Consider the following 26,720-nt stretch of genomic DNA (forward strand, 5'->3'; position numbering starts at 1 on the left):
TCATCGCCTCAGCAGCTCAGACTGAAACAGCTCAGTTTCATCCACATTCCCACCAAAGAGAATCCCTGCAGAGGATGCTCTTGATCCTGAGGTGGGGAAAACAGCATGCCAGGTGGATGGAGTCAGCTCCTTTCCCCAGCCACCACGATTGCTGGATGGGCCCACGGACAAAGTAGCTATCAGACAGGCATGGGAGGGAAGAGGTTCAGCACCCTGCTTGTGCCCTGACCAGGCCGACACCACTGCCGAGTGCCCCATCTGCTGATATGAGACTTGGTGTCGATCCCTGGGCTGGCACTGTTTCCCAGGAGGACCGGTTGGCCACCTGTGGGCAGGCTGCCCACACTGTGGAGAGGGCTGAGATCAGCCTTCACTGCAGGGAGCCCCTAATTGGACACAGACTCGCCGGCCCTGCCTGTTGCCATCACAGCAGCCCACAGGGCATTGCTTGCGACCAGGGTACCCCATTCACAGTGAGGGACACGCAGCCGTGGCCCCTGACCTGGGAACTAACTTCTCACTATGTCAGCCGCCACCCTTGGAAGCAACTGGGCTTACGATCGCGGGTTATGCTTAAGTGGTGAGGTTGTCTTACGAGATGAATTTTATGCTTTCTACTGGAAACCAGTGTATGGTGCTGACTCTCCCACAACCAGGTGTAGTTGTGAGAGTGAAGGTGTCAAAGTGGACGATGTTGAGTATTGCACCCAAATGTCTCCAAGTTTTCCTAGGCCTGTTCTGGAGAAATGGAGCTTTGCTGGTTGGAAGGTCTGAGGACCCAGGCAGAGTGAAGCTTCCCCCAGGGGACATAACAATGGCTCTATTTAACATGAGGAGACAGGACTAAGTCTGAAACCCGGAGTGTTCTCTGGTGTTCTTGTTGGTGTTTCCATGTAAAGAAAGTCAAATAACTTGCCATAAAGGTTGGCCACAGAAGCATCTGAAAAAGGAGGGGGCAGAACTATTCAGAACTCAGAGGCTTCAGAATTGAAGATGAGGCTGAGCAGGAGACTCCTGACCCGCTGAGGGCAGGGGAAGTATGTGGGGGCTGCTGGGAGAGGACGTCATCGAGGTCCACCATGGCCTCGTGACCTGTCACAGAACCATGCACTTGAACAGCTGTGCACATCTTCTCTCCACTGATGACAGTATTTCTATCCATTTGCTACTCTCCATGCAGGGAGCTTGCTACAAAATGCACATAACCACAGCCTGGGTCTTGCAATCCACGCCTGGCAAGGATTCCGCCTGTCAGGGGCTTCAGGTCTGAAGGTCCATGGCTGTCCGAAATCCTGGATGTCACATTCCTGCCCAAAAAAGGAGGGAAGAGGCTCAAGCAGCAGCAGGCCACTCTCAGAAAGGGACGAAACGTTGAGTGCGCTGCCTCCCTGACACCCAGACAAGTCTTGAGGCACAAAGCCAGGCTGCAGCTCTGGCCACTGACTCCGACTAGGGACGCCCCCATGCAGGCCGGTGTGCCCTGGCTGCTCTTCTCCCTCCTGCCACCCTCTCCTCGGCTGCTTGTGTCAATAAAAGGAAAACCCGCCAGTTTTCAGAGACAATGTAGCTTTATTATGACAGAAAAGAGACTACAAAGCATTAGGGGAGGAGGAGGAGTCACACAGCTCCTCAAAATGGGAGGGGAAAGGAAAGAGTAAACATCTTGGTAAATAAAGTCTCCAACCACAGCACAGTCAATTGGATTTTTTTTCTTAATTTTTATTTTCAAACTTACAGTAAACAAAACAATCACTTAAATTGTCAAAAGAACAGCAATTTTACACAATGAAAAGCATACACACCAAGCCAAAATACAATAGCACTCGGGTCTATATGTTGCAGTGGCGCTGGCGCCGGAGGGAACGCCCAGGGAGGTTGCAGTGCTCACCAGGGAGCCCAGGTCCACGGAGGACCCCGGGGCCGGAGGGAGGCCGCCCACATTCCCAGCACATCCCCTGTCTCAAAGCACTCCCTTCAGGCATCTGAACAGGGAAAGGCCATGTGGCTTCCTGGGAAGCACTGAAAGGCCAGCCAGCATCTCCGAAACGCAGGCCATTTTTAACACTGCTGTGAATGTGTTGGGGTCACCGAGGGGGCCCCTTAGTGGTCAGATGCACTTTGTCAGAATTTACACCTACATGGGGCGATTACTAGGCAACGGGAGAACAGGTTTCCTGAATTTCATGGCCAGATGGGGAGCTAAAAGGAGAGATTCCTGAACCCAACATGTAAATATTTTGTTCCGACAAAGTAAATTCACAAGAGCACATCAAACACAAGACCTAATGCAAGGGGCAGTGCCGGGGCCGCTGCCTGCCTCCGGTGAGCAGCTCTTCAGCAGCAGGCATGGGGTAATTGCTTAGAACGGCAATGCCACAGTGGAATAAGGGGGATTAACTTGGATACAAAAGTTTAGAATAATGCCCACCAAGAATGCATGTGACTCCACCTCTCTTCCCAGTTCTAATGTTCTCAAAACAGCAGACACCCGTGAATGCAAGTGGAAAGAGGAGGGGGACCAGGGGTTGCCAGTGGGGAGGGGAGGCAGGGCCTGGCCAAACCCGGGCAGCTGCCAGAAAGGCCCAAGGCCCACACACTGCCTTCTGCATTTCCGCAAGACACCCCAGTAAACTAGGGCGTCCCAAGGTGGCAAGCCTTCAGGGAGGCACTGCCCAGCTCAGAATCCTGTGGGCCAACTTCAGTCAACTCTCCTGTTAGATTTGTTCCTGATTAAAAGACTGCTCACAGGCCAGGCGCAGTGGCTCATGCTTGTAATCCCAGCACTTTGGGAGGCTGAGGTGGGTGGACTGCCTGAGGTCAGGACTAGCCTGGCCAACATGGTGAAACCCCATCTCTACTAAAAATACAAATATGAGCCTGGTGTGGCGGCGTATGCCTGTAGTCCCAGCTACTTGGGAGGCTGAAGCACGAGAATTGCTTGAACCCAGGAGGCGGAGGTTGCAGTGAGCCGAGACCGCGCCACTGCACTCCAGCCTGGCAACAAGAGCAAAATTCCATCTCAAAAAAAAAAAAAAGACTGCTCATCCTCAAAAGAGATCTTCAAAGCACTGTCATCAAAACAGCAAAACTTGGTCACAAGGGGCCATTTCTGAAAATCTCAGCCCATCTCTGTTTCTCTAATTCATTTTATAAAGCATGCTTCCACATGAATTAACTTAAATGCAGAAAGACAACAGAAAATGAACTGAGCACGTGGGCAAGAAACCGCATCCCTAAGGTTTCTGCCGCCGCCCATGACGGTTCTGCGGGCTGTGATCGCAAGTCCTGTGTTCTGGTGTTTTCTACATTGAGCAGTGAGTAACTACTCAGCTGTCATTGTCACCGCCCTGTCCCCAGCCAAGCCAGCTAAGGAGCTGGGTCTGATCCCCACCAGCTTCTCCATGGCCTGTGAGCTAAGAATACGTTTCATGTTCTTATATAGTTAAAAAAAAAAAAAAAAATCTAAGTTTCTTGACACGGAACATTATACGCAATTCAGATTTCTGTGTCTAAAAGTTGTACTGGACATAGCCACACTTCTGTACTATTTATGGGAGAGACCATCTAGCCCACAGAGCCGACAGTGTTTACTCCCTGGCTGTCTATAAAAACATCCGCCCACCCCTGAGACAGATGATCCTGTTCCTGCAGGACTGAAGAAGCCTCAGTTCAGATGCAGCTGGGGCTCCTGGGACAAGCCAGCCGGAGACACAGTTGCTTCATAAACTATGTGTAAGTACTTTTCCTCCCCCTTGCCCCTAGTTTATCATTTCTCAGTGGACAAATGGACAAACCATCTCTGTTTGAATTTGAATACACAGATACATGCAAAATATCTTACAAGGAACAATGCACATCCTTCTACTTTCTCTTTCAGCTCTGCTGACAAGCTTCATCATGATGTCACTGTACCGCCACCACGCCCGAAAGTACACCAAACGTGAAGCAGAGGCAGACGAGACAAGATGCAGGCTCCACCAGAGGCCACTCCAGCTTTGCGACCAACACACTTGGCTGCCAGGCAGTGGTAGCCAGGCAATGGGACAGAAGGCAAAGAAAATATGAGGGAGGGAACCTATCAGACACCGGCAGAGGCTGCATTTACTCCAGACTGAGATGACAGAGACACAGTATGAGCTGCAGCACGACTCTCCTCCACTGTACCCACTGCCAGCCACCAGCAGACACCAAGGCACCCAGAGGAGCCAGGCACACAGGGCGGGCAGCAACATAAACAGCACCGATTAAAAAGCAAGACTCGCTCTCAAGACTAAAGGAGAAGTTATCTAAATTTCAGTATAAACTCAGTAATTCATTCACGTTACTAGTATTACATTTATGAAATTCACCTTTGTGGAAAAAGGAGAGGGAGAGGGATAAGAAAATGCCTGTCTCTAGAAAACTGCGAGATGCTTCCACGCGCAGCTTGATGCTAAGTTACCTGCGGAACAGACACGCTTGAAAACGCGACGTAGTGTCCTTACTTCCGAAGCTCTGGAGGCTGCTTCACAGCCGCTGAGAAAATGGAGGTGAAGAATTCCATACTCTCCATATTTTAACACTAAAACATGAACAGAAAGGCATCTGCAAGGCCCTCTGTCCCACATACTACACCGCTGTGTCTTCAGCTTACTGCTTTAATGGACCCATAATCTTACAGCTGGCAGGGGCCTTTCCACACCGAGTGCTGGGGAATGCCAGGCGGCGGCCACTCCGTGCTGTGAGGCCCCGGTTGCACCCCCATATCATGAGGATACAGGAGATGTTCTAGTGACGGGTGTACGCTGCTCCTCCCACCCAGAGCACACCCCTCATCTCATCCATCTTCAATGCAGCTCCGGGAGCCTCCCCGTCCGTGTGGTCCATCCCGACCCGATGGGTCCCAGGTGCAGAGGGGCCACATCTGCATGGGAGGTGGTGTCACCAGGCTGGGGAGGCGGCAGGAGGCGGGAGAGGCAGGGAGGATCACTTTGTGAGGCTTGCGTTGCCTTTGTTTTTCTGACCAGCTACAGATAAGGCTACTCGTATTCCAGGAACTGTTTGTGATAGAACAGCAAGTACCTGTGGAGGCAGAGACAGGGAGGAGCTCACATCTAACTCCTAAGACAGGGAGCCGGAACCACCCACCCTTCACGAGAGTCCGTGTGCTCGGCGCTCCGCACAGGTGTGCCAGGCCCAAGGTCATGGTTTTGGCTTTTCAGTTCACAAAGAGGAAAGAGCACTTCGCTGGCTAGTGGCACTGGCCCTGCCCATCTCCGCAGCCTGACCACCACCCCCACCCGCCATGAGATCACCCACTGCCTCACCTGACCTCCCACAGCCTCTCCCCGACTTGTGACAGCCCCACCCTTGTGCAGAGCCCACTATTTTCAGATGGGTCCAGTCCAGATCTACCTCATCGCCCTGAAGGCTGTCCTTAATCCCAGATTCTTCCAAATAAAACCTCTCAAGAGGGCTTCCATGTTGCTCAGAATGTGAAGTGCAAAGCCCTCAGGGAGTTCATGGCAGCTGGGGTCCCCCTGACCCCTGGAGGGTCAACAGGTTTCTATGCCATGAAGGAACGAAACTGGAGAGAGGAGGTGATAAAGAACTGATGTGGGCCAAGCCCGCTGGCTCATGCCTGTAATCCCCACACTTTGGGAGGCCGAGGCAGGAGGATTGCCTGAGGTCAGGGGTTTGAAACCAGTTTGGTCAACATGGAGAAACCCCGTCTCTACTAAAATACAAAATTAGGCAGGCATGGTGGCGGGCACCTATAATCCCAGATACTTGGGAGGCTGAGGCAGGAGACTGACTTGAACCCAGGAGGCAGAGGTTGCAGTGAGCTGAGATCTCACCATTGCATTCCAGCCTGGGCCACAAAAGCGAAACCCCGTCTCAAAAAAAAAAAAAAGAAGAACTGATGTGTTCAGTTCACGCGGTTAAAAAACAACTGCTTTGATGTTCTCTGTGCTAAGGAAATGCCTCCAGAGAGAGTCTTTGCTCAGGCACCTCTTCTGCCACCATCAAGGCTGGCATCCTATCCAGAACAGGCCTCATTACTTCGGTAAATGAAGGTCAACACCTTCGAGTGGTCCTAGGCTCAGACGTGGGCTGGTCTTAGCTATACCAGAGGGGAGAGCACCGTGGCCACCGCAGGGCCTTCCTCCCACCCGACAGGACGCACCCTTCACTGTCCAGCACATCCTTGATGCTGGCCTTGGTGATGATGGCATCGTCACACTTGAACCACTGGTCTTTGTGCTGCCGGATGAAGCTGGTGTAGTGGCCGCTCTCCAAGGTCCCTTGATGGTTAACAACAGCAAACAGGGAATACCTAGTGCAGGAGAAAAGGAGAGGGAGGGCGCAGGTGGCTCAACGCTGCCATTCGAGGTCATCACCATCAGAAACCAGGCAGTCCAGGGAAGGATTGGGAGGCCTGTCGGCCTGGCTGTCAACCCCCAGGGCCTCCGGCTGATGCACAGGAGGCTGCAGGAACTAAGGGAGCCTGGTCCTGGTCACACTCCCTGGCTCTAGCCTGGGTCCAGGCGCTTCCTGAAACCGCATCTAGTGGGAGTGGTGACTGCAGTCAGCAGTGGGGATCCTGGAACACCCCAGCCTTTCATTCTTTCTACCACCCCAAGGCAAGAAGAATGGACACCGAGCTTTTCAGATGGAACCTCCCTCCTGCCAGAGACCAGGAGTGGGACTGGGCTCCTCCAACAGGAGGGAGCATTCGTGGCACCGCGTGGAGCGGCCTTTTCCAGTGAAGCTGCGGGCAGCCAAGCGGGAAGCAGGTCAGTGGTGGGGGACCTGCGGGGTGCCCTACAGGGCAGACAGGAACCCACCCCAGCTCTTGGCTCAAGGCCTCGGACACCCACACCGCTGAGCACCACTTACTTGTTGTCATTGTTGAGACTGTCCGTGGGCTGCTGGTACTGTCCATTCATCCTGCTCTCTTTGCTGTAACAGACAACGGCAGTATTCAGCATGGTTAAAATCATCAGGCCCAGAGATACAAGCCTCTCATGAAACTGACACTTATCCAGGCTTGACCATGCAGACGCTGCACTGGGGTGCGCTTTATGCTTCAGGCAGAAATCTCCCCAGGTTTCGTGAGGACACTGACGCTCGAGCTGTGGAGGCCCCTGCCTCAGAGCACACCTGGGCCCTGGGGCCACCTGGTGTGGCCCCTGGTTCTTCCAAGGTAGGTCCTGAATAGGGCTGGTGATGGGAGCTGGATCTGGAGGAATCTGAGTTTGGTTTGTGACAAAGTAGATGGTGAAGGCGCTCTTCCTCCACATGTAAAGGGTTAGCTTGAACGGGTAAGCTGAATCCATTGCACAACCTAGGCAGGTGCCTCCTCAAAAGGGACAAAGATTGCTGCTCAGTGTTTCATGACCAGCACCTCTCCTGGTGAGACGGGGGAGAGGCGGTGCTGGGAACAGGAAGCCATGCGCATTGTTTACTGCATTTTCCCACGGCTGTGTTTGGCAGGAAACACCAAGATCTTTGAGACCCTGACCTTAGAACAGTACTGTCACCTCCCTCAGTACGTGACCATCGTGGTCAGGCTGATGGCGTGGAGCTCTGACTCTGGTGGTCTTGTTTTATTCAGGTCAGCTGTGTGCCACAGCGGCGGGACAGGCCAGTAACTACCAAAAGGCAACATGCTTTCCATGGTGCTGGGACTGGGGCTGTGGCCGCCAAAAAATAACACCCTGCAAATAACAATACCCAGGTCTCAACCCTCAGAACCTGAGACTGGGACCTCATTTGTAAAACCAGTCTTTGCAGAGACTCGAAATAAAGATGTTAAGATCCTCCTGGATGATCTGCCTGGGCCTTAAAGCCAGTGACCACTGTCATGACAGAGAAGCAGAGGGAACTGGACACAGACTCAGGGGAGCCGGCCATGTGACCCAGAAATGAGGGGAGTGGTGCAGCCACAGAAGGAACATGTGGAACCACTGGCAGCTGGAGGCACTGAGGAATGGAATCCCCCAGACCCTTGCAGGACCAGGGGGCCCTGACAACACCTTGATTTCAGATTTCCGACTTCTAGAACTGTGAGGACATTTAATGTTAAGCCATCAAGTTTTTGGTCATTTGTCACAGAGCCACAGGAAACTCCTATTTGTCTCATGCGTTGGTAACAGCTCAATGCCAAGTGCCCCATAATAGGCAGATGTGGAAAGGAAAATGAAAGCTACAACTGCAAAACCGGCTATGTCTGTCTGTACTTCAACATCTGTTCCATGAATTGAAGTGCTGCCTTCTCGCTGTGATCCTACCTCGAGGACTTTGCCGGTTCGAAAGTGGATTGAGAATTGTTAAGAGAAACATTCAAAACAAAAACAGGATATCTGATGAAAAACCACTCATTAACATGTGCCATATCTTAAGATCAGGATAAATAGATTTGGGGAAGGTAGGGTTTATATTAATATCAAGTCATCTTTTTTTTTTTTTTTTTTTGAGATAGAGTCTCATTCTGTCACCAGGCTGGAGTGCAGTGGCACGATCTTGGCTCACTGCAACCTTCACCTCCCGGGTTTAAGCATTTCTCCTGCCTCGGCCTCCCAAGTAGCTGGGACTACAGGCGCCTGCCACCACATCCAGCTAATTTTTGTATTTTTAGTGGAGACGGGGTTTCACCATGTTGGCCATGATGGTCTCAATCTCTTGACCTCGTGATCTGTCCTCCTCGGCCTCCCGAAGTGCTGGGATTACTGGCGGGAGCCACCGCACTGGCCAACAGTCATCTTATCATAGAAGATCCGAGCTGCATTTCTGTCCTAATAAGATCACAGCCCCTCCGGACACAGAACGGGCTACACCCCCACCTACCTGGAGGCCATGAAAGGGGTCATATCCAGCTCCAGGGGGAAGGACACATACGTGGTGATCTTCCGCCGCAGCTTGGCTGAGTGTTCAAATCGCTGCAGAAATAGGAAGGGGGCAGAGGGAAGAGGAAAGAAGACCAGAAATGTCACTGGAAGCTTCAGGGGCTTCTTCCAACGACAGGTGTCTGTGTATCTTGTATTTTATTGAATTGCCTTGTAGCTACATCTAGAATTACAGATTCAAAAACATAATGGTAATCCACCCAAGTCCTCATGTACAGGGTTCAAGTTCAAGTCTTCAAATGATGCGACTGTTCAGTGGTAACACCAAGGGTACAAGAAGTAATCTCACAGCAAACCCAGCAAAGCACAGAAAATAAAACAAAGATCCATGGCTCGTGGCAGCAAAAATGAGCGAATTGTTCCTTTCACCAGACAGAAGGCATTCCTTTGCCTAGATCAGGAGTCACCCATTCCAGCCAGCAAGCTAGGAATGGGTGCTTTCCATGTTTAAAGGGTGGTAAAACGAAACAAAGAACATGCAACAGAGAACCGTAGGATCGCACGCAGCCTGTGGAGCCCGACATCTTCACTATCCGGGCCTTCAGAGAAAGCGCTTGACAACTCCTGGACCAGATCTGAATGCTGAGGGCCTTTGTCTTAAAAGAAAACAGAAAACCAGAGGAGGGGGCAGCTGGAGGAATGGCAGAAGTAAAAAAAACTTCACAACCACTCTGCTTCCCAAGAAAAGTAACTCACATCCTACTTTCACTGTGAAGCCACTGATTTTGTTTACCGCAGCACAGACAGGAGGACAATTCACTCACATCCTCCCTTCCTCGGTGTTCTTCCTGCTTGCTGCAGTTATGAAAAATGCAACTGCACAGCAAACCAAAAGGCTGAGGGCTGTACTGTGGACAAAAAACTAAGCCTGCCGTTAAGAGTTGGCTTTCTGGAAAACTTACTTTGAGATGAAAACAGGCTACGATGGGCAGTTTCTTCATAGTGAGCTGCTTCGTGGATTCCTGGTAGCTATGGCAACCGCTGCATTTGATCTTGGCGCTGCTGCCCAAGTGCTCTGGTCTGGTGAATCTACAGGCGTTTAAAGAAGACAGAAACAGTAAGGGAGATGTGAGAGACAGAAAAATGGGAGAAAAGAGGAATTTTATCTCTTTCAATGGGTTCATTTCCCTACCAAAAACATACACATACAACTAAAAATGAAACAATGAAAAAAAGAGAAAATGGTGTCCACCTTCGCTGCCTGTCTCTTTAAAGAACATTTATCTTAAATATTGTATTTCCAGGATAGGCCTGGGGAAATGGTAATAATTTTCTAACTACCACATGACCTAGCAGTTGAATTTAAGCCAGAAAAATTAAAACTAATGTTCACACAAAAACTGTCCACAAACGTGTACGAGAGTGTTACTCGTAAGAGTCACAAAACTGGAAACACCTCGCTTCTTCCCATGGGTAAATAATTAAAGAAACTGTGGAACACTGTACCATGAAACATGAGTCAGCAGCAAAAAAGGAAAGAACTACTGATCCCAAGCTGCACCCTGGATGCATTCCCAGAGAATTAGGATGCACAAGAAAAGCCAATCTCAAAGGGTTCCCTGTTACATGATTCGGCTGACATGCCAGCCTGAGAAATGTGGCAAGACTCTGTCTCTACAAAAAAAGAAAAAAGGCCCGGCATGGTGTGGCTCACACCTCTAATCCCAGAACTTCAGGAGGCCAAGGCAGGCGGATCACCTAAGGTCAGGAGTTTGGGACCACCCTGGCCAACGTGGCGAAATCCCGTCTCTACTAAAAATATAAAAGCCAGACATGGTAGCGGGCACCTGTAGTCTCAGCTACTTGGGAGGCTGAGGCAGGAGAATTGCTTGAACCTGGGAGGTGGAGCTTGCAGTGAGCTGAAATCATACCACTGCACTCTAGCCGGCACTCTAGACACAGCGAGACTCCATCTCAAAATAAATAAAAATCAATCAATCAATCAATCACAAAATCAGCTAGGCATGGTGGCACACATCTGTAGTCCCAACTACTCAGGAGGCCGAGGCAGGAGACCAAGGTTGAGCCCAGGAGATCGAGGTTGCAGTGAGCTATGATGACACCAATGCACTCCAGCCTGCACAACAGAGCAAGACCCTATCTCAAAAAATAAAACATGCAACTTTGGTCCTGCTGACTATGCAGCCAGACAGAAACCAAAGGCTCGTACCTCTTCTAAGGGACACTTCCACTCAACAAGGACTCTTCTGCATTACGTTTAATTGATGCAAATAAAGACTATAAAACAATAGACAGTGTAGGAAGGTTTTCTGCTGTCTTTACAATTGTATGCTACAGCTACTTAAATACACTTTTTTAAAAAAATCACTCACAGTTGTGGTGGCTCACGCCTGTGAGCACTTTGGGAGGCCAAGACGGGCGGATCACCTGAGATCACGAGTTCGAGACTAGCCTGGCCAACAGGGTAAAACCCCCGGCTCTACTAAAAATACAAAAATTAGCCAGGCGTGGTGGTGCACGCCTGTAGTCCCAGCTACTCAGGAGAATCACCTTAACCTGGAAGGCAGAGGCTGCAGTGAGCAGAAATCACACCACTGCATTCCAGCCTGGGCGACAGAGCATGACTCTGTCTCCAAAAAAAAAAACAAAAAAATCACTTTGTAAATACTACTACCTATCCCAAATGAAGCAGTACATGCACAATTTCAAAAACGGCCCTAAGAGTACAGAACATCACAACTAAGTTTCAATCATGTGCAGAGAAGGCTGTGGACCATGGGGAGAGGGCCAGGCGCGTCTCAGCTCACATTCCCGAGTAGGTGATTAGAACAACGGCTAAGGGAGCATCCAGTTTGGCTCTGGGTTCATTTACACGCGGAGGTTGGAATAGCTGACACCGACACCTGGTGCTATGCAAAGCTGGGGGACAGAAATATCGAGTCATCTGGTCAAAACAAAGGACAAACTAGCACCAGAGACTGCAGCCAATCCAGGCAATGCTGCATCTCTGCCCAGGCTCTGTCCTGGGCATGTGAAAGAGCCCTGCTTTGGTCCTGATGGAGCACAGCCTTCCCGCCAGAAGACTCGCCCTGGCCGTGTGGATGCAGGCCTCTCACCGTCGCAGGCAGTCAGTGAGCGTGGTGGTTCCCGACACGTGGCTTTCCCCATTTACCACGTTGCCCTCACTCCCTGGGCTCAGGGGCCAGAACGGGGTGGAAGAGCCGGGGAGATCCAAGCTGATGTCCCAGAAGGGGTCGATGGTGGTGGAGACTCCACTGGAAGCAGAGGGAAAACAATGGCTGTGAGGACTGGCACCAACCCAGCTCGAGGCAGCCTGGGGTGGGGGCCATTCCCATATCCCTTCCTCGCTGTGCCCTTTGTCGCAGTGACCCTCAGGTGGGATGGGGCAGGAGCGAGAGCAGCCGTGCTCACACCCAACGTGTCCTAGTTCCCAAGGTGGCCCTGGGGAGGGGCGTGTGTGAACTCGGAAGGCGAGGGGCGCTCCTCAAGCAAGCGCTTCCCAGTCTGGAGACCATCACAGTCACTGAGGGACTTGGGAGGAGGATAAACTCATGGGCCCCGTCAGAGGCTCTGGATTGAATCCACAGGTCTATCTCAACTGCATCTAGAACTTGGGGCCTGTGACCCTAGGTGACACTGGAGACCTCCGCACACTTCACAGAGTGTGGCTATTCAATGCTGCATTTCACAAGGCCAGTTCCTTGCTAGAAATTTATTTAACAATACAAAAAATGAGAACTCGCAGACTGGGAAATTTACTCTCGACATTTACACAGGATTTAAATCTTGAGACAATCTCCTGCTAATGGAATTCAGTAGTTAAGGGACAGCAAGAAGGTCCAAATTGCTCAGAGCAAACTCGGTTTCTCATGCTCAGAGCCAAGGCCCCTAACAGTCTACGCTCCTTACAGAAAACAGCCCCCATGACACAGGCAGCACTGGCCTTTCCCGATATTTGCTGGTCTTATACAGTTTAGAAGTGACGATCCAGTCCGGGTTCTGAAATAATTTCGGTGCATCATGTCCACGGTTTTTAAAACTTCAACTGGAGTAAAGAACAGAGCCAGGCACAGAGGCCCACGCCTGTAGTCCCAGTTACTTGGGAGGCTGAGGAGGAAGGATTGCTTGAGCCCATGGGTTCAAGGCCAGCCTGGGCAAAATTAAAAAGACCCCATGCCTTTAAAAAAAAAAAAAAAAAAAACAAAACAGCAGCATGCACTGAGATTGGGTGAGAGGGTCCCTCTGAGCTAACAAAGCAGTGGATTCTCCCTGCACTCAACACTTGGGGCTCTAAGCAGAGACCACACTTGAGAAGAATCAGGGCCACTAGATCAGAGAAAATGGAACCAGAAACCATAAAATAATGAAAACCAACATACTTTGAAGCACGTATGCAAACAATCCATCATGCATGAGCCACGCCTTCTTGAAGAGGGCTATTTTACTTGGTCCCTGGTCAAGGACTGTAAGATGAGAAATGGGGGAGGCTTCCAAGAACACACTGCTGGCTGTGGACAACAGCCAAGACCTCAACAGGAAGGGCTCGCATCCCAAGGGGACACCTCCGCAAGAGGAAGCACCCCCACCCCACAGCCTTCACTCTCAGGGCAGCTGTTAATCATTTTTCTTGCAGCCTCCTTAAAGACCTCTCAGAGCGCACACAACTCTGGAGACTGGGAGGATGTCAGCACGGCCCCAGAGGGTTTGACACTGCCGAGCACGCAGCCTCTCACTTACTGGCAAACTTGGCAGGTGACGTCTGACTGCAGCCCACCCGTGAAGATCTGGTCTATGATGCAGTTGCAGTGGTTGGGGTTGTTGGCCTTCTTCCCGTTGTCATCACCTGGGGACAGACCACGGCTCAGGGATTAGCGTCTGCGTGCCCCAAAGATGGGGAGTCTCTAAGGAAAGAGCAGTTCACCCTGCAGAGGCCTGGGGAAGCCAGGGCCGGTGCTTTAAAAGGCCACGTGAGGACACGCCTCATTTTAGCAGAGGGTCTCCTCGTTATTTTAATGTGATGAGAAATTACAGCACTTGGATTTTCAATGCTCCTTTTTCTCATTCCCTAAGAGCCCCACAGCTTCAATCTCTCCAAGAAAATCCACCTAATGCCCAATGACTGAGCAGGGTAACTGATTCCCGTTTTCATATGAAGAATGATTGAATCAATATTGTTCTGGTGAGACAGCTGAACATATGGTGGGCCAGGTACACCTGGGGAAGCCCCATACAACCCCCCTCCCTGACTAGGTATCATGGTGCCCCGAGTTCAGAAAGTGACACCGCAGGACACTCTCAGGCTGTCCTCATCAGCTGGAGCCCCCGGGGGACACCGTGTCTTCCAGTCAGTTGCATCTGGAAGTGCCACTCCCATCCTCTCTATTCAATACACGCTTCATTCATATTCATGTGTACGGATCTGCAAAGAAGAAACTTAAGTAGTAGAACTTAATTCATATGTGGAATACATATTCTTTTTTTTTTTTTTTTTTTGAGGCGGAGTCTCGCTCTGTCGCCCGGACTGGAGTGCAGTGGCCAGATCTCAGCTCACTGCAAGCTCCGCCTCCTGGGTTTACACCATTCTCCTGCCTCAGCCTCCCGAGTAGCTGGGATTACAGGCGCCCGCCACCTCGCCCAGCTAGTTTTTGTATTTTTAGTAGAGACGGGGTTTCACCGTGTTAGCCGGGATGGTCTCAATCTCCTGACCTCGTGATCCGCCCGTCTCGGCCTCCCAAAGTGCTGGGATTACAGGCTTGAGCCACCGCGCCCGGCCTCATATGTGGAATACATATTCTAAATAACTTCACTAGACAGTGGGGACAGGGCACAAGGCCACCTGTATATATGTCACAGTTCAAAGACATTGAATCATGACAGAGGAATAGAAAGTGGCCATTGAGTCTTCTGAGAGGGATCTCAAATTCATGGGACAAAATGTTAGGGGACAAGAATATCCATACAGGAAGACACAAAGAATGATGAACAGAATGGCCAGGTGCAGTGGCTCACGCCTGTAATTCCAGCACTTTGGGAGGCCAAGGCGAGCGGATCAGGAGGTCAGGAGATCAAGACCATCCTGGCTAACACAGTGAAACCCCATCTTTACTAAAAATACAAAAAACTAGCTGGGTGTGGTGGCACATGCCTGTAGTCCCAGCTACTCAGGAAGCTGAGGCAGGAGAATCACTTGAACCCAGGAGGCAGAGGTTGCAGTGAGCTGACCAACCTGGCAAGACGGCAAGACAGCAAGACTCTGACTCAAAAACAAAATAAAACAAGTCGATAAACAGAAAGATGCCGTGGAGGTCACAAGGATAAACAACTGCACGTAACCAAGGGCACGTGGCCAGGCCACCTTGCTAAATGGCTCTGGCAACCACGTTTCTTAACAGAAGAACCTGACATCAGACATTTCCAAGGGAATTCTGTCAGAAGCACGTCAGTGGTTTTGTCACATTTTTGGTCATATGAATATTTTAACAGTGATGCATTTTTGAACAAGTGATTTTTAGAACATCTTTCTGCTGCTTGCAGAAGGCTCTTTGTTATTCTGACTAGGTGCTTGAGAGAACAGCGTAGTCGACTTCCACAGTGCTCTTTCCTCTCATGAATCATACTAGGAAACAAAACTCTACCTAAGCTACTACACACTGAGTACTTTCATTTGATTTCTAGGGCAAGGATTAAAAGGATCACACAGTTTTTCAGAGGGAAAAAAAAGCACCAAAAGAGAACAGAACAGTCACATTTGACCAAAACCAGCCATTTTAGCTCAACTGTGGGTTGTTTCTGGGCTGTGATCTCAGAACCCACAGGGTGTGCGTAAGCGCCTAGCCCTGGCTGCACAGCCCTGAGACTGATGAGAAGTGATGGGAAGGCCAGCCCACCAGGCTGTTCAACTCAGTGAACTGTCAGAACAGGACTCTGTTCTCTAAAAGACTCCAAGTTAAAATTAACTGGTAGGATATCGCCTACAACTAGCTGTGCCAGCCCAGAGGCCACAGGTAACTCACAAGCAGCCAGGTACCCTGTTAGCTGAGCGCATGGCTTCTCAGAGCATGGCATCTGAACCAGCGGCATCAGCATCGGCTGGCAACCGAGTAGGAGTGAAGTAGCCCTTGCCCCCCAGAGACCTACTGAATCAGAACCGCCAGCACGGGCTTTAGGAAGACCTGCAAGTGACCAGCCCACTGTGTGAGAATCACCCCTCAGTCTCTCTGCCTGTAGAGACAGACTTCAGCTGCAAGTTTCTCACACTGGGATCTCCACCGTGAGGAATGCAGAGGAGCCGATCTTGGCTGAAGTCATTCAGTCCTAGCCTCCCACCTCCAGCCCTAAGAGCTGCCCCCGCCAACTATCAACAGCACACACCTCTGAGAACCTAGTGAGGGCACCACCCTGGGGCCAGGCTATGGGACGATGTTGTGGGAGATGGCCCAGGTCCAATAAGACCCCAAGAGAAGCTTTGCTCGTCCTGTGTCCCAGCTCTCTGGCTATTTCAGAGCAACCACCAGTCCTTTTGGAGAGTCCCCATGGGGAAGGAGATGGTTGGCTGATTGTGTCTGGGGGATGTCCAGAAGCCTCAGGCCTGATAACCCACAGGATCCCAGAAATGCCAAGGCAGGCAGGGTCCTCAAAGCACAGGCCCAAGAGGGCTCTGAGAACTTGCTGTTCACTGTGATGGGTCACTGAGGACCTGCCATACTGCTGGAACTACTTCCTCGCCTCTTAAAAATAAACCAGGAGGAGCCTCTCTGAGGTCATTAGTTATGGTGACCTCAGAAACAAATGACAACAAAGGCTACAAAACAATGGAACGTGTCACCTGTGCCCCTTTTTGCACGAGCACACACACTCGCTTTGCTTCCTTCCCCTTCGAGGAAAACATCCTGCGTTGGTGGAGGGTGCAGAGCCCAGCGCCCACCTTTGCAGTGTCGGTGGAGCACGTCCAGGGCCGCGATGAGGAACTCGTGGGCATCCTGCTGCTCGTAGCCTGCCAGGTGCCTCGCGTGGGTCCACACCAGGTGCAGCAACTTATACGGGATGTGAGGGGACCGGTGTCCGGAGTAAAACTGCCAGAGGGCAGGGAAAGGAAACCTTGTCAGGAATAAATGTAGACTCTGAACACAGAGTACACACAATCAAAACCTTAATCAGATGCCTACCATTGGCTGTGGCTCATTTGACACAAATGGTTCAATTTTACTTTTCTACTTTTTGCAGTCTATTTTTATCTGGGCTCATTGGACTTTTTGAGTCCTCATATGAATTTTTACCTTTCCACCATCTAGTTTTCCACATATAAGCCTAGAAGATGAATTATGACTTGCTACTATGAGATCACATGCAAATAAAAGTGACTTGATTTGCCCAATACTAGTTTCCTCAAAACACCAGCCAAACCACTCCGGTCCATGGACACCAGCACCGCCACAAAGGGAAGCACATCACTGTGATGATGCAGAATTCACCAGCATCAGCCACAGGACTCTCTGGCTCTGAGGCTAATGGCAATGAGCTCAGGGATTGCCAACCAATCGATCCTTTCCACCAGCTCCATTCAGGACCCAGACCCAGCAGCACACCTTCTATCCCATGGCTTCCTCACCAGGTCAGACCCACAGAAGAGTCTTGCCTGTGCAAATACAGAATTCATGGCAGTTTTATTCCTCATCAAAAAAACCCAAAACCATAGACCACCCAAATGTGTCTGAACTGGGAAACAGACAACCAGAGCCCATATACATAATGGAACTCAACGCAGCCATCGAAAGCACACGTCATGGATGCGCACAAGACACAGGTGAATCCACCCAGTATTATGTTAAGTAGGGACAGCCAGATTCTGAAAGGCTACTTCCTGCATGCATCCATCTGTATGACGTGCTGGTAAAGGACACTCAAGGGACCGAAGACAGATCGGCGGCTGCCAGGGTCTGGGGACCAGAGGTTGACTTCAGAGGGGCATGAGGGAGTTTGGGGAGGTGACGGTTCTTCATCTTGAGTAGCAGCAGTTACAAAACTATGCATTCATCAAAACCCATCTATCTATAAACTAAAAGGTGGATGTGACTGTAATTTACACCTTAACAGTCTAAAAACAATCTAACACAAGTGAGCTTATCACTAAAGTCAGTGACACAACCGCCCACCAACTTCCCAGCTGCACCCTCCTTTCTCCCATTTGGGCCGTGCCCCCAGCAGTTATGGCACATTGCAGGTACTTTGAGGAAATGGCTTAGGTGCGACCAGAGGCTGGCAATCTGTTTTTGAAAGGCCCAGGCAGTAAATAATTTCAGCTTTTCAGGTTGGATAGCCTCTGTCCAAACGCTCAACTCTGCAGCTGTTCCACAAAAGTGACCAATGACCAGACATACATGAGTGAGCCGGCGTGGCTGGGTCTCTCAGAGGTTATCAACAGAGACAGGCCAGGGCTATTGGCTGGCTGCTGTGCAAGGCACCTGAGGAACAGGCACCAGCCTGGTTATTAGTTGAGGTAACTGAGCTGCTTCAGCTCTAAGAAGCATGTCTGAGTCACGGAACTGGTGGCAGCTGAGGTGACAGCCGTGATACGCCTTGCCCTGAGCACTGCCATGCTCTGACGCCAGGGACAGACATGGAAAGGAATGCTACACATGTAGCCCACAAGAACTGCCAACGTGTAGCACGTAGCTCATGAGGACAGAGGCTGACTGGGCATGCTTAGAGAGGCCTGGCAGTGGAGGAGACCCACATACCAGGACGCAGGAGGGTGGCACATGCATGCCTTTCTGAGCCAGGAAGGTAGACCATGGAGGAAGAGGAATGGGGAGAATCACCCGCCTTTAGAGACAAATGTCACCCGCCAGGGATCTCTCTGCCACACACCTCTGAGAGAGCTCCTCCTTGTTCTGAGTCAGCAGTGCATCCCCCCAAATCATGCCAGGTCTTCCCTTTTTGGAAAACTGTGTTTTCCATAATAGACATGTATATTAAACAGTAACTTACTACAAAAGGTTCTAAATGTATCTTCCTTTATCGCGGTCCAAAAGGTTCTAAATGTATCTTCCTTATCGCGGTCCACCCTATTGAATTTTTTTTTTTTTTTTTTTTTTTTTTTTTGAGACGGAGTCTCACTCTGTCGCCTGGGCTGGAGTGCAGTGGCCGGATCTCAGCTCACTGCAAGCTCCGCCTCCCGGGTTTACGCCATTCTCCTGCCTCAGCCTCTCGAGTAGCTGGGACTACTGGCGCCCGCCACCTCGCCCGGCTAGTTTTTTTTGTATTTTTTAGTAGAGACGGGGTTTCACAGTGTTAAACAGGATGGTCTCGATCTCCTGACCACGTGATCCGCCCGTCTCGGCCTCCCAAAGTGCTGGGATTACAGGCTTGAGCCACCGCGCCCGGCCATGGAATTTTTTTTTTTTTTTTAAAGTGGAAACAAAGTAACAGAAATGCTCCCCTGCATTAGTCAATGGTGCTCACCTCCTGAAACAGTGAGGACATCTCACAGACCAGACAGGAACTGGGGCTCTGCATCTCACAGCGGTGCCTGTCAGACAGGAAGAAGTCCCGCAGAAGTGGCGTGTGGGTCAGCGCCTGCACGATGCAGTTCATGAAGCACGTGTTCCCAAGGTTGATGAGCCCGCGCAGACCTGGACACAAGTCGCCGGAGAGCCGGGGTTACCTGTGTGCTGAGCCACAGGTGCCGCTGGATCCCAGCAGCTTCCTCTACCTCTAAGAGTATTTTCTTTTATTCATTCATTCAAGAAGCAGGAAAACGATGAGGTATCGCATTTTGCTAATTTTTATGCCACTTTTACATGAACGGTATTGAAGAATGTCCACCACCATCGCCCCCTCCCACTTCAGCCATTGTATGCTTTGACAGAATGACACAAATACAGTTTCTATGGCAACAGGCCAGGTCACAGTGGAGCCTAACAAACAAAACAGCTTTTTAAAAATGTTCTAGGACACTTGGACACAGGAAGGGGAACATCACACACCGGGGCCTGTTGTGGGGTGGGGTGAGGGACAGCATTAGGAGATATACCTAATGTAAATGACAAGTTAATGGGTGCAACACACCAACATGGCACATGTATACATATGGAACAAATCTGCACGTTGTGCACATGTACCCTAGAACTTAAAGTATAATAATAATTTTTTTAAAAAAAATGTTCTAGGGCCAGGTGCAGGGGCTCATACTTGTAATCCCAGCACTCTGGGAAGCCAAAGCATGAGGATCACTGGAGCCCAGGAGTTCAACACCAGTCTGGGAAACATGGTGAAACGTCTCTACGCAAAACACAAAAATTAACCAAGCATGGTGGTGTACACCTGCAATCCCAGCTATTTAGGAGGCTGAGGTGGAAGGATCGCTTGGGCCCAGGATCACTGCTCGGAAGTTGCAGTGAACTGTGCTCCAGCCTGAGCGACAGAGCAAGACTCTGTCTCCAAAAAAAAAAAAAAAAAAAGTTCTAAAGGGTATTTCCTCCATTTGTAGAAAATTCAGCAAATACTTACACTCACACACATTTCTCTCCCTGAAGATTACTGTGCCCAGCCTCACCCTGGCCAGAATCAACTTGAGTCCCTTTACCCACACAGACACCGAAGGCTATGAGGGCAGGGCCATTGCCACACATCACTCTGTGCCCCAAGCCCACTGCAGGTCCCTGCAGAGAACAGGTGCTCAAGAGCTGGTCGCTGAGCACATCGATGAATGACAGTTATGCAGGGCTTCAACAGAATCATGTGGATTTACGAAACTCACAATTCTGTATTTACTTTTAAAGCCCGGAAAGAAATCTAGCTGAGAGTGACAATGCCCTCCACCCACCTATGGTGCAGTTCGAGGTGATCTTTCTCCTTTTTGGGTTGTGCTTCAGCAGTTCAAGCTCCCGTTTGGTTGGTTCCCAAGTTGAAAACTTCTCTCCAGCGCCTAAAGCAAGCAGATAAAGGACAGTTCCAAGTGCTATTAGCTACGTTTTCACATCAAGTGTGCTTACATATAAAAGCTGTGGCGCTGTGCTGTCTGTCAGGGTGCATTTCAGTGGGCGACATCCACAGCACCATGGCTTTCTCAAACTCCACTGTGCTGACAGGGGCTACACACAACACTTAAAGGAGCTTCTCACAGAGGGCATGAGCATGTGAGCTACGTTTCCTGCAAGAAGAAAAGCAGCACCTCCAGTCAAAACTACCCCAAAGCCAATGCCGACACAGTTGTTTTTCAAATGTCTTCCATCCTTCAGCACACAGATGGCAGCATCAGCACCAACGGGAACTTACATGAAGGATTCTCCTGCAAACAAGTGAAATTGAAGGCGAGAGCACGCACTTTTCAGCAAACTGAAATAGCATAAACACAGCGTAGAGTTACCAAACTAAAATAGATGCAAGTTAAAAATGTGTGTGCCACAAAATATTCAAAGAGAGTGGTGTAAATGCTAACTGGCATCGTATTCCATTCAACGCACACCCTATGCACTCAGAGGTACTTGTTCCATGCCAACCAACATTTATGAATACTTCAAAATACTTTAAAAGACACGTCATGTTGGATAGATGGAATTATAAAATGATTCTAGAAGAATTCCATTTTAATCCTGGACATACATTTCTTAGGCCTGTGCTTTAAATGCTCTGCACAAAACAATACACCCACACTTAGTCACAATGTTGTTAAATTTCTGAGAGTGTTCCCTGAGAAGAGGGAGCACAAGTCAAAGACTGCTCTCCAGAAAAGACTTGTTAAACACAAGTAACTCTGCTCACTGAGAGAGCCCCTGCTGCCATTCTTCCCTTCTCAAAACACTGGCGTGTGTTCAATGGAGAGTAATCAAGGCAAGAATGTATAACAGGTGTCAGGTTCATACGTTTCCTTTGCCAACAGCGATGGCTTTGCTACCAGAGAGATCAGATGCTCACCTGTCAACTGGGGCAAACCACACCTGCCACTATGTCGCTATCACTGTCAACCACTATGAGCATCTGCCAGAATTAAAAACCAAAAAAACAAACAAACAAACTCAGGAAAGCCAAGACAAAATAAATGATAAAGCAAATGACTGCATGTTTGCACCTCTCCCACTGTGCAGCCAATAACCAGAGCATGTGGCCACAGAGAGGCAACAGCAAGTGCGAAACCCACACTGGTGCAAGAGCCACGAGGGCAGCTCACAGGATTGCAAGGATCTGACTGTGCAGTGGGGCTGCTGGCAGACTCTGTTTCCATCTGGTGGGTTTACGCTGTTAACGTGGATTTAACATCACCCAAACAGTCCAGAATTTCAAACCAGATTCTACCACAACTTGATCAGAAAATAGTCTGCTCTCCTGGGAGGAAGGAGGTATGTTTACACATAACATTACTGCAAAGAGATCGCTTGCTAGAATTCAACAGAGCTGAGGGCAAACCACTCAGGGACATCCAGATACGGAGTCGCCTGTCCCCGAGAGGTGTGTCCTCACCACACTGGTTCAGCCCCACATCTGCAGATGCGCCCTGGGAGAGCTTAAGTACTTCTGGGGTTGTCCCCCTGACGCAGCTGCAGGCCCTGGGGGACCTGCAAGGAAACACCTTGGAAGCGGTCCCAGGCAAACAGGCAGCTATGCATGCCTCGACGCTAGCCCCCTCCCCTGCCGTGCACAGCTTCAGCTGACTCCACTGTGGGCCTTAGGGGAAGGTGGGGGGCCTCGTCCCACCAGCCCACCACTTCCCACCTAGCTACTTCTCTTTCTCCTACTGGGTCTGCCCTTGATGGACATGAGGGAACTGCAGGATCAAGCAGGCAAATTGAGGTGGAACCAAACCTTGCATTTTCCAAGCCTTCCTCTGCTCCTCCTTGGCGATTATTTCCATGTCTTTGTCGTAGATGTAGTCCTGGCACAGGAAGCAGTAGATGCCTCCGTACATCAGATCAATGGCTGAGGAGAGAAAGGAGGGAGGAGAAACCGATTGAATTAAAAACCACAGGGTAAGGCTGCAAGGCAGAGTTAAACACAGTGAGGTTCTGTAGACAATGACTGTTCATAGCACCTTCCTATGCACAAGCAGGGAAGCGAGTCCAGTGCGGTCTCCTATCCTGAGCAGGTGAGGGGCATGCACTGTGTTTGGCAGCTCACGCCCAGGGCTGAGGTGTCTAAAAAACAGAGGCGACCCACACATACTTTTCAAAGCAGCCAATACTCCAGGATCAGGACCTCTGCCACCTTCTCTGCGTGGTATTAAAACTGGTACAACTGCATTGGATATTTTCAGTCCTGGCCACCTGACACGGAGTGACTATGCTTCCCTCCATCTAGAATTCCTGACACCATCACCATAAAGAATGTGACAGCAACTTGCTGTGACTTTTGTGATTGGTGGCATTTGCTACTCTTACCTTAAGGACACGGGGGAAATAGTTTCTTATCAGATGACCTTCACTGACATCTTGACCCAGAGTTACCTGAAGGTGGGTCTTCCACCACAGCTTCTCAACTGCATCTTCTATAAAATGGGACTAATAGGCTGGGAGCTGTGGCTCATGCCTGTTATCCCAGCACTCTGGGAAGCCGATGTGGGCAGATCATTTGAGGCCAGGAGTTCAAGACCAGCCTGGTCAACATGGTGAAGCACCATCTCTACTAAAGTACAAAAATTAGCCAGGCATGGTGGCACACCCCTGTAACCCCAGCTACTCGGGAGGCTGAGGCATGAGAATAGCTGAAAGCCAGAAAGGGGAGGTTGTATTGCGCCAAGATCTTGCCACTGCACTCCAGCCTGGGCAACAGAGTGAGACTCTGTCTCAAAAAATAAAAATAAAAAAATTATAGTAATACTAGTATATTCTTTTTACAAACAAGAAGAGATACAATATGTATGTATAAATTTCAATTTTCTAAAACAGTCACAAGAAACTGTTCACAGTCGTTTCCTTCAAGAAGTATACCTTTTCGTGTCGTTTGAACTTTCTAATCGTGTGCATGTCCAGTTTTTAATTGTCAACATAAACCTTTATTTTATGGAAATATCCACTTTTGCTTTCTTTGTTAAAAGCAATAATTTGTAAAAAGTCAAAAAAATAAAATAAAATAGGACTAATAGCTTGGGCTCTTATTTTATTAATTATTTTATTATAAAAGTAAGTAAGATAAAGTCCTCTGAGTGCCTGAAAAAAGGCACTCTCTCCATTGAACAATTTAAAAACAACCGGGGTTGGCCGGGCGCGGTGGCTCACGCCTGTAATCCCAGCACTTTGGGAGGCCAAGGCGGGTGGATCACGAGGTCAGGAGATGGAGACCATCCTGGCTAACATGGTGAAACCCTGTCTCTACTAAAAGTACAAAAAATTAGCCGGGTGTGGTGGCACGTGCCCGTACTCTCATCTACTCGGGAGGCTGAGAAGTTCTCCTTCTGGGAGAGAAACCCGGCGTGGGGGCTCACACCTGTAATCCCAGCGCTTTGGGAAGCGGAGGTGAGTGGATCACTTGAGCTCAGGAGTTGAAGACCAGACTAGGCAACATGGTGAACCCCCATCTCTACAAAAATTAGCTGGGTGTAGTGGTGCATGTCTATGGTCCCAGCTACTCAGGAGGCTTAGGTGGAAGTATGACTTGACCGAAGTGAGCCAAGATTGCACCACTGCACTCCAGCCTGGGCGAGAGTAGCAGACTCTGTCTCCCAAAAAAAAAAAAAAAAAAAAAAGAGGGACGAGTGGGACTTAAATCCACGCAATGTCAGACACCTGGGAGGCAGCAAAGCACAGAGGAAAGAGCATGGATTGAGAGTAACTGGCACCAACCAAACCCTCACTCTGCCACCTGCCAACTGTGTACCTTTCATCAATTACTCCATGCCTCTGAGCCTCAGCTTCCTCTGCAGTAAGATGCTGATAGCAACCGCACTAGTGCTTCCCAGGGCTGTGTGATGATTAGGTTAGTACATAATTTAAGTGCATCCCCAGATAAACATGGAAGTCTTGGAACATCACAGTTTTATTCTATTTCATGTCTTAAGCTACTATGACTTAGACTGTGGTAGCTCTTTGAAGTCTTCCAAAGCAGATCTGTTGAAACTCAAAATAGCAGTTTAAGATTCCCAAGGCTACCTTCTGCCCTACTCAAAAAATTCACAAAATGCCAACAACGATGTTAAAGTCCTGGTGGGAGCTGTCGCAGAGCTCGGCCATCAACCCTTTGCCACTTTCTATTCATCAGAAGTACAGCCCCAGCACATGGACGTCACAGAGAAATCCTGACAGAGACAAGTTTACAATAAGGGTGATGAGAACTTACAGTAAGGCCAAGACATTCCGTGAAAAACAGCCCACACATATAGCTGACAACAAAAACTCTACCGTGGGAAGACAGATCACCACCAGTGCCTACTATGTAAATCCTTCTAGATTTAGGCCTTCTTTAAGGCCTTCACACTGCAACACTCCCACTGCCTAAAACCAACTGACATCCACAAGGCGTCAGGACCATTCGAGGGGAGAGGATATCTCTTTAACAAATGCTGCTGGGACAGCTGTATATTCACATACAAATCCTTACCTCATACCGTATATAAAAATTAACTCGAATGGACCACACAGACCTAAATAGGAGAACCAAAAGTATAAAACTCGTAGAAGAAAACATAGGGGCAAGTCTTCACGACCTCGGATTTGGTGAGCGATTCTTAGATCTGACACCAAAACCACCAGCAACGAAAAAAATAAACTGGGCTGGGCGGCGGCAGCTCACACCTGGAATTCCAGCACTTTGGGAGGCGGAGGCGGGAGGATCACTTGAGCCCAGAGTTCAAGATCACCTTGGAAACACGGTGAGACCCCGTCTCTACACAAAATACAAAAAATTAGCCAGGCATGGTGGTGCATACCTGTGGTCCCAGCCACTCAGGAGGATAAGGTGGGAGGACAACTTCAGCTTGGGAGGTTGAGGCTGTAGTGAGCTGTGACTGTGCCACTACAGTCCAGCCTGGGTGACAGAGTGAGATACTGTCTCAAAAAAAGAAAGAAAAGAAAAAAGAAACTGGACTTCATCAGAATTAAAAACATCTGATCCTATGCTTCAAAGGACACTATCAAGAAACTAAAAAGAACCTACAGAATGGGAGAAAACATTTGCAAATCATACATCTGCGCAGAGTCCAGCATCCAGAATATACCCACACACTGCAACACACGCATACACTGTGTAATGTGCATGTGTACATATAAAGAACAACAACAACCAAACAATCCGATTAAAAAAAGGCAATGGATGTGAACTGGTATTTCTCTAAACATACAAATGGCCCAAAAGGCACATAAAAAAATATTAAACATTATTGGTCATTAAGAAAATGAAAACCAAAGCCACAATGAGATACCATTTCACACTCACTATGATGGGTATTAAAAAATAAATGTTGGCAAGGATGTGAACAAACTGGAAAGCTTGTCCATCACTGGTGGGAATGAAAATGGTGTAACCACAAAAGAAAGATGGTGTTTCACGTAAGTTAAGCAGAGAGATTTGATGACCCTGTCAGCTCACTTCTAGGTGTACATCCAAGAGAAATGAAAACATGTCCCCCTAGAATTACACACGATATCCACAGTGGCACTATTCCTAAGCGCCAACAAGGTGGGAACAACCCAAACGTCCATCAGCAGATGAACAGATGAAAAATGTGGTCTACCATACACAATGGAGCGTGACTGAGCCATAGAAAGGAATGAAATACTAATCCATAACGCAACTCAGATGAATCACAAATGCATGCTAGCAGAAAGAAGCCAGACACAAAGGGCCACATGTTATATGATTCCACACATATGAAATATCCAGGACAGGCAAATCCACAGAGACGGAAAGCAGTCGAGTCACCAA

At 49.4% G+C, this 26,720-nt stretch overlaps 1 protein-coding gene across 3 annotated transcripts in view; it reads right to left on the bottom strand.

Moving 5' to 3' along the window:
* Window positions 1–1,549: 1,549 nt before the first annotated feature.
* Window positions 1,550–26,720, bottom strand: part of USP22 (ubiquitin specific peptidase 22) — a 42,737-nt gene continuing 17,566 nt past the window's right edge. The window contains exons 3-13 of one of the 3 annotated variants that reach the window (XM_033210391.1): window positions 22,671–22,784; window positions 20,695–20,796; window positions 19,332–19,501; window positions 16,696–16,942; window positions 13,608–13,713; window positions 11,966–12,124; window positions 9,791–9,917; window positions 8,830–8,921; window positions 6,880–6,942; window positions 6,167–6,316; window positions 1,550–5,061 (exon numbers count right to left, since the gene is read on the bottom strand). In XM_033210391.1, coding sequence (XP_033066282.1) covers window positions 5,019–5,061; window positions 6,167–6,316; window positions 6,880–6,942; window positions 8,830–8,921; window positions 9,791–9,917; window positions 11,966–12,124; window positions 13,608–13,713; window positions 16,696–16,942; window positions 19,332–19,501; window positions 20,695–20,796; window positions 22,671–22,784 — 1,373 coding nt within the window. In that variant the 3' untranslated portion in view covers window positions 1,550–5,018. The other 2 variants (XM_033210400.1, XM_033210408.1) reach the window with 2 other exon arrangements.

The sequence above is a fragment of the Trachypithecus francoisi genome, unplaced genomic scaffold (assembly GCF_009764315.1).
Source record: "Trachypithecus francoisi isolate TF-2019V2 unplaced genomic scaffold, Tfra_2.0 Contig00292, whole genome shotgun sequence".
NCBI classification, from domain to species: domain Eukaryota; kingdom Metazoa; phylum Chordata; class Mammalia; order Primates; family Cercopithecidae; genus Trachypithecus; species Trachypithecus francoisi.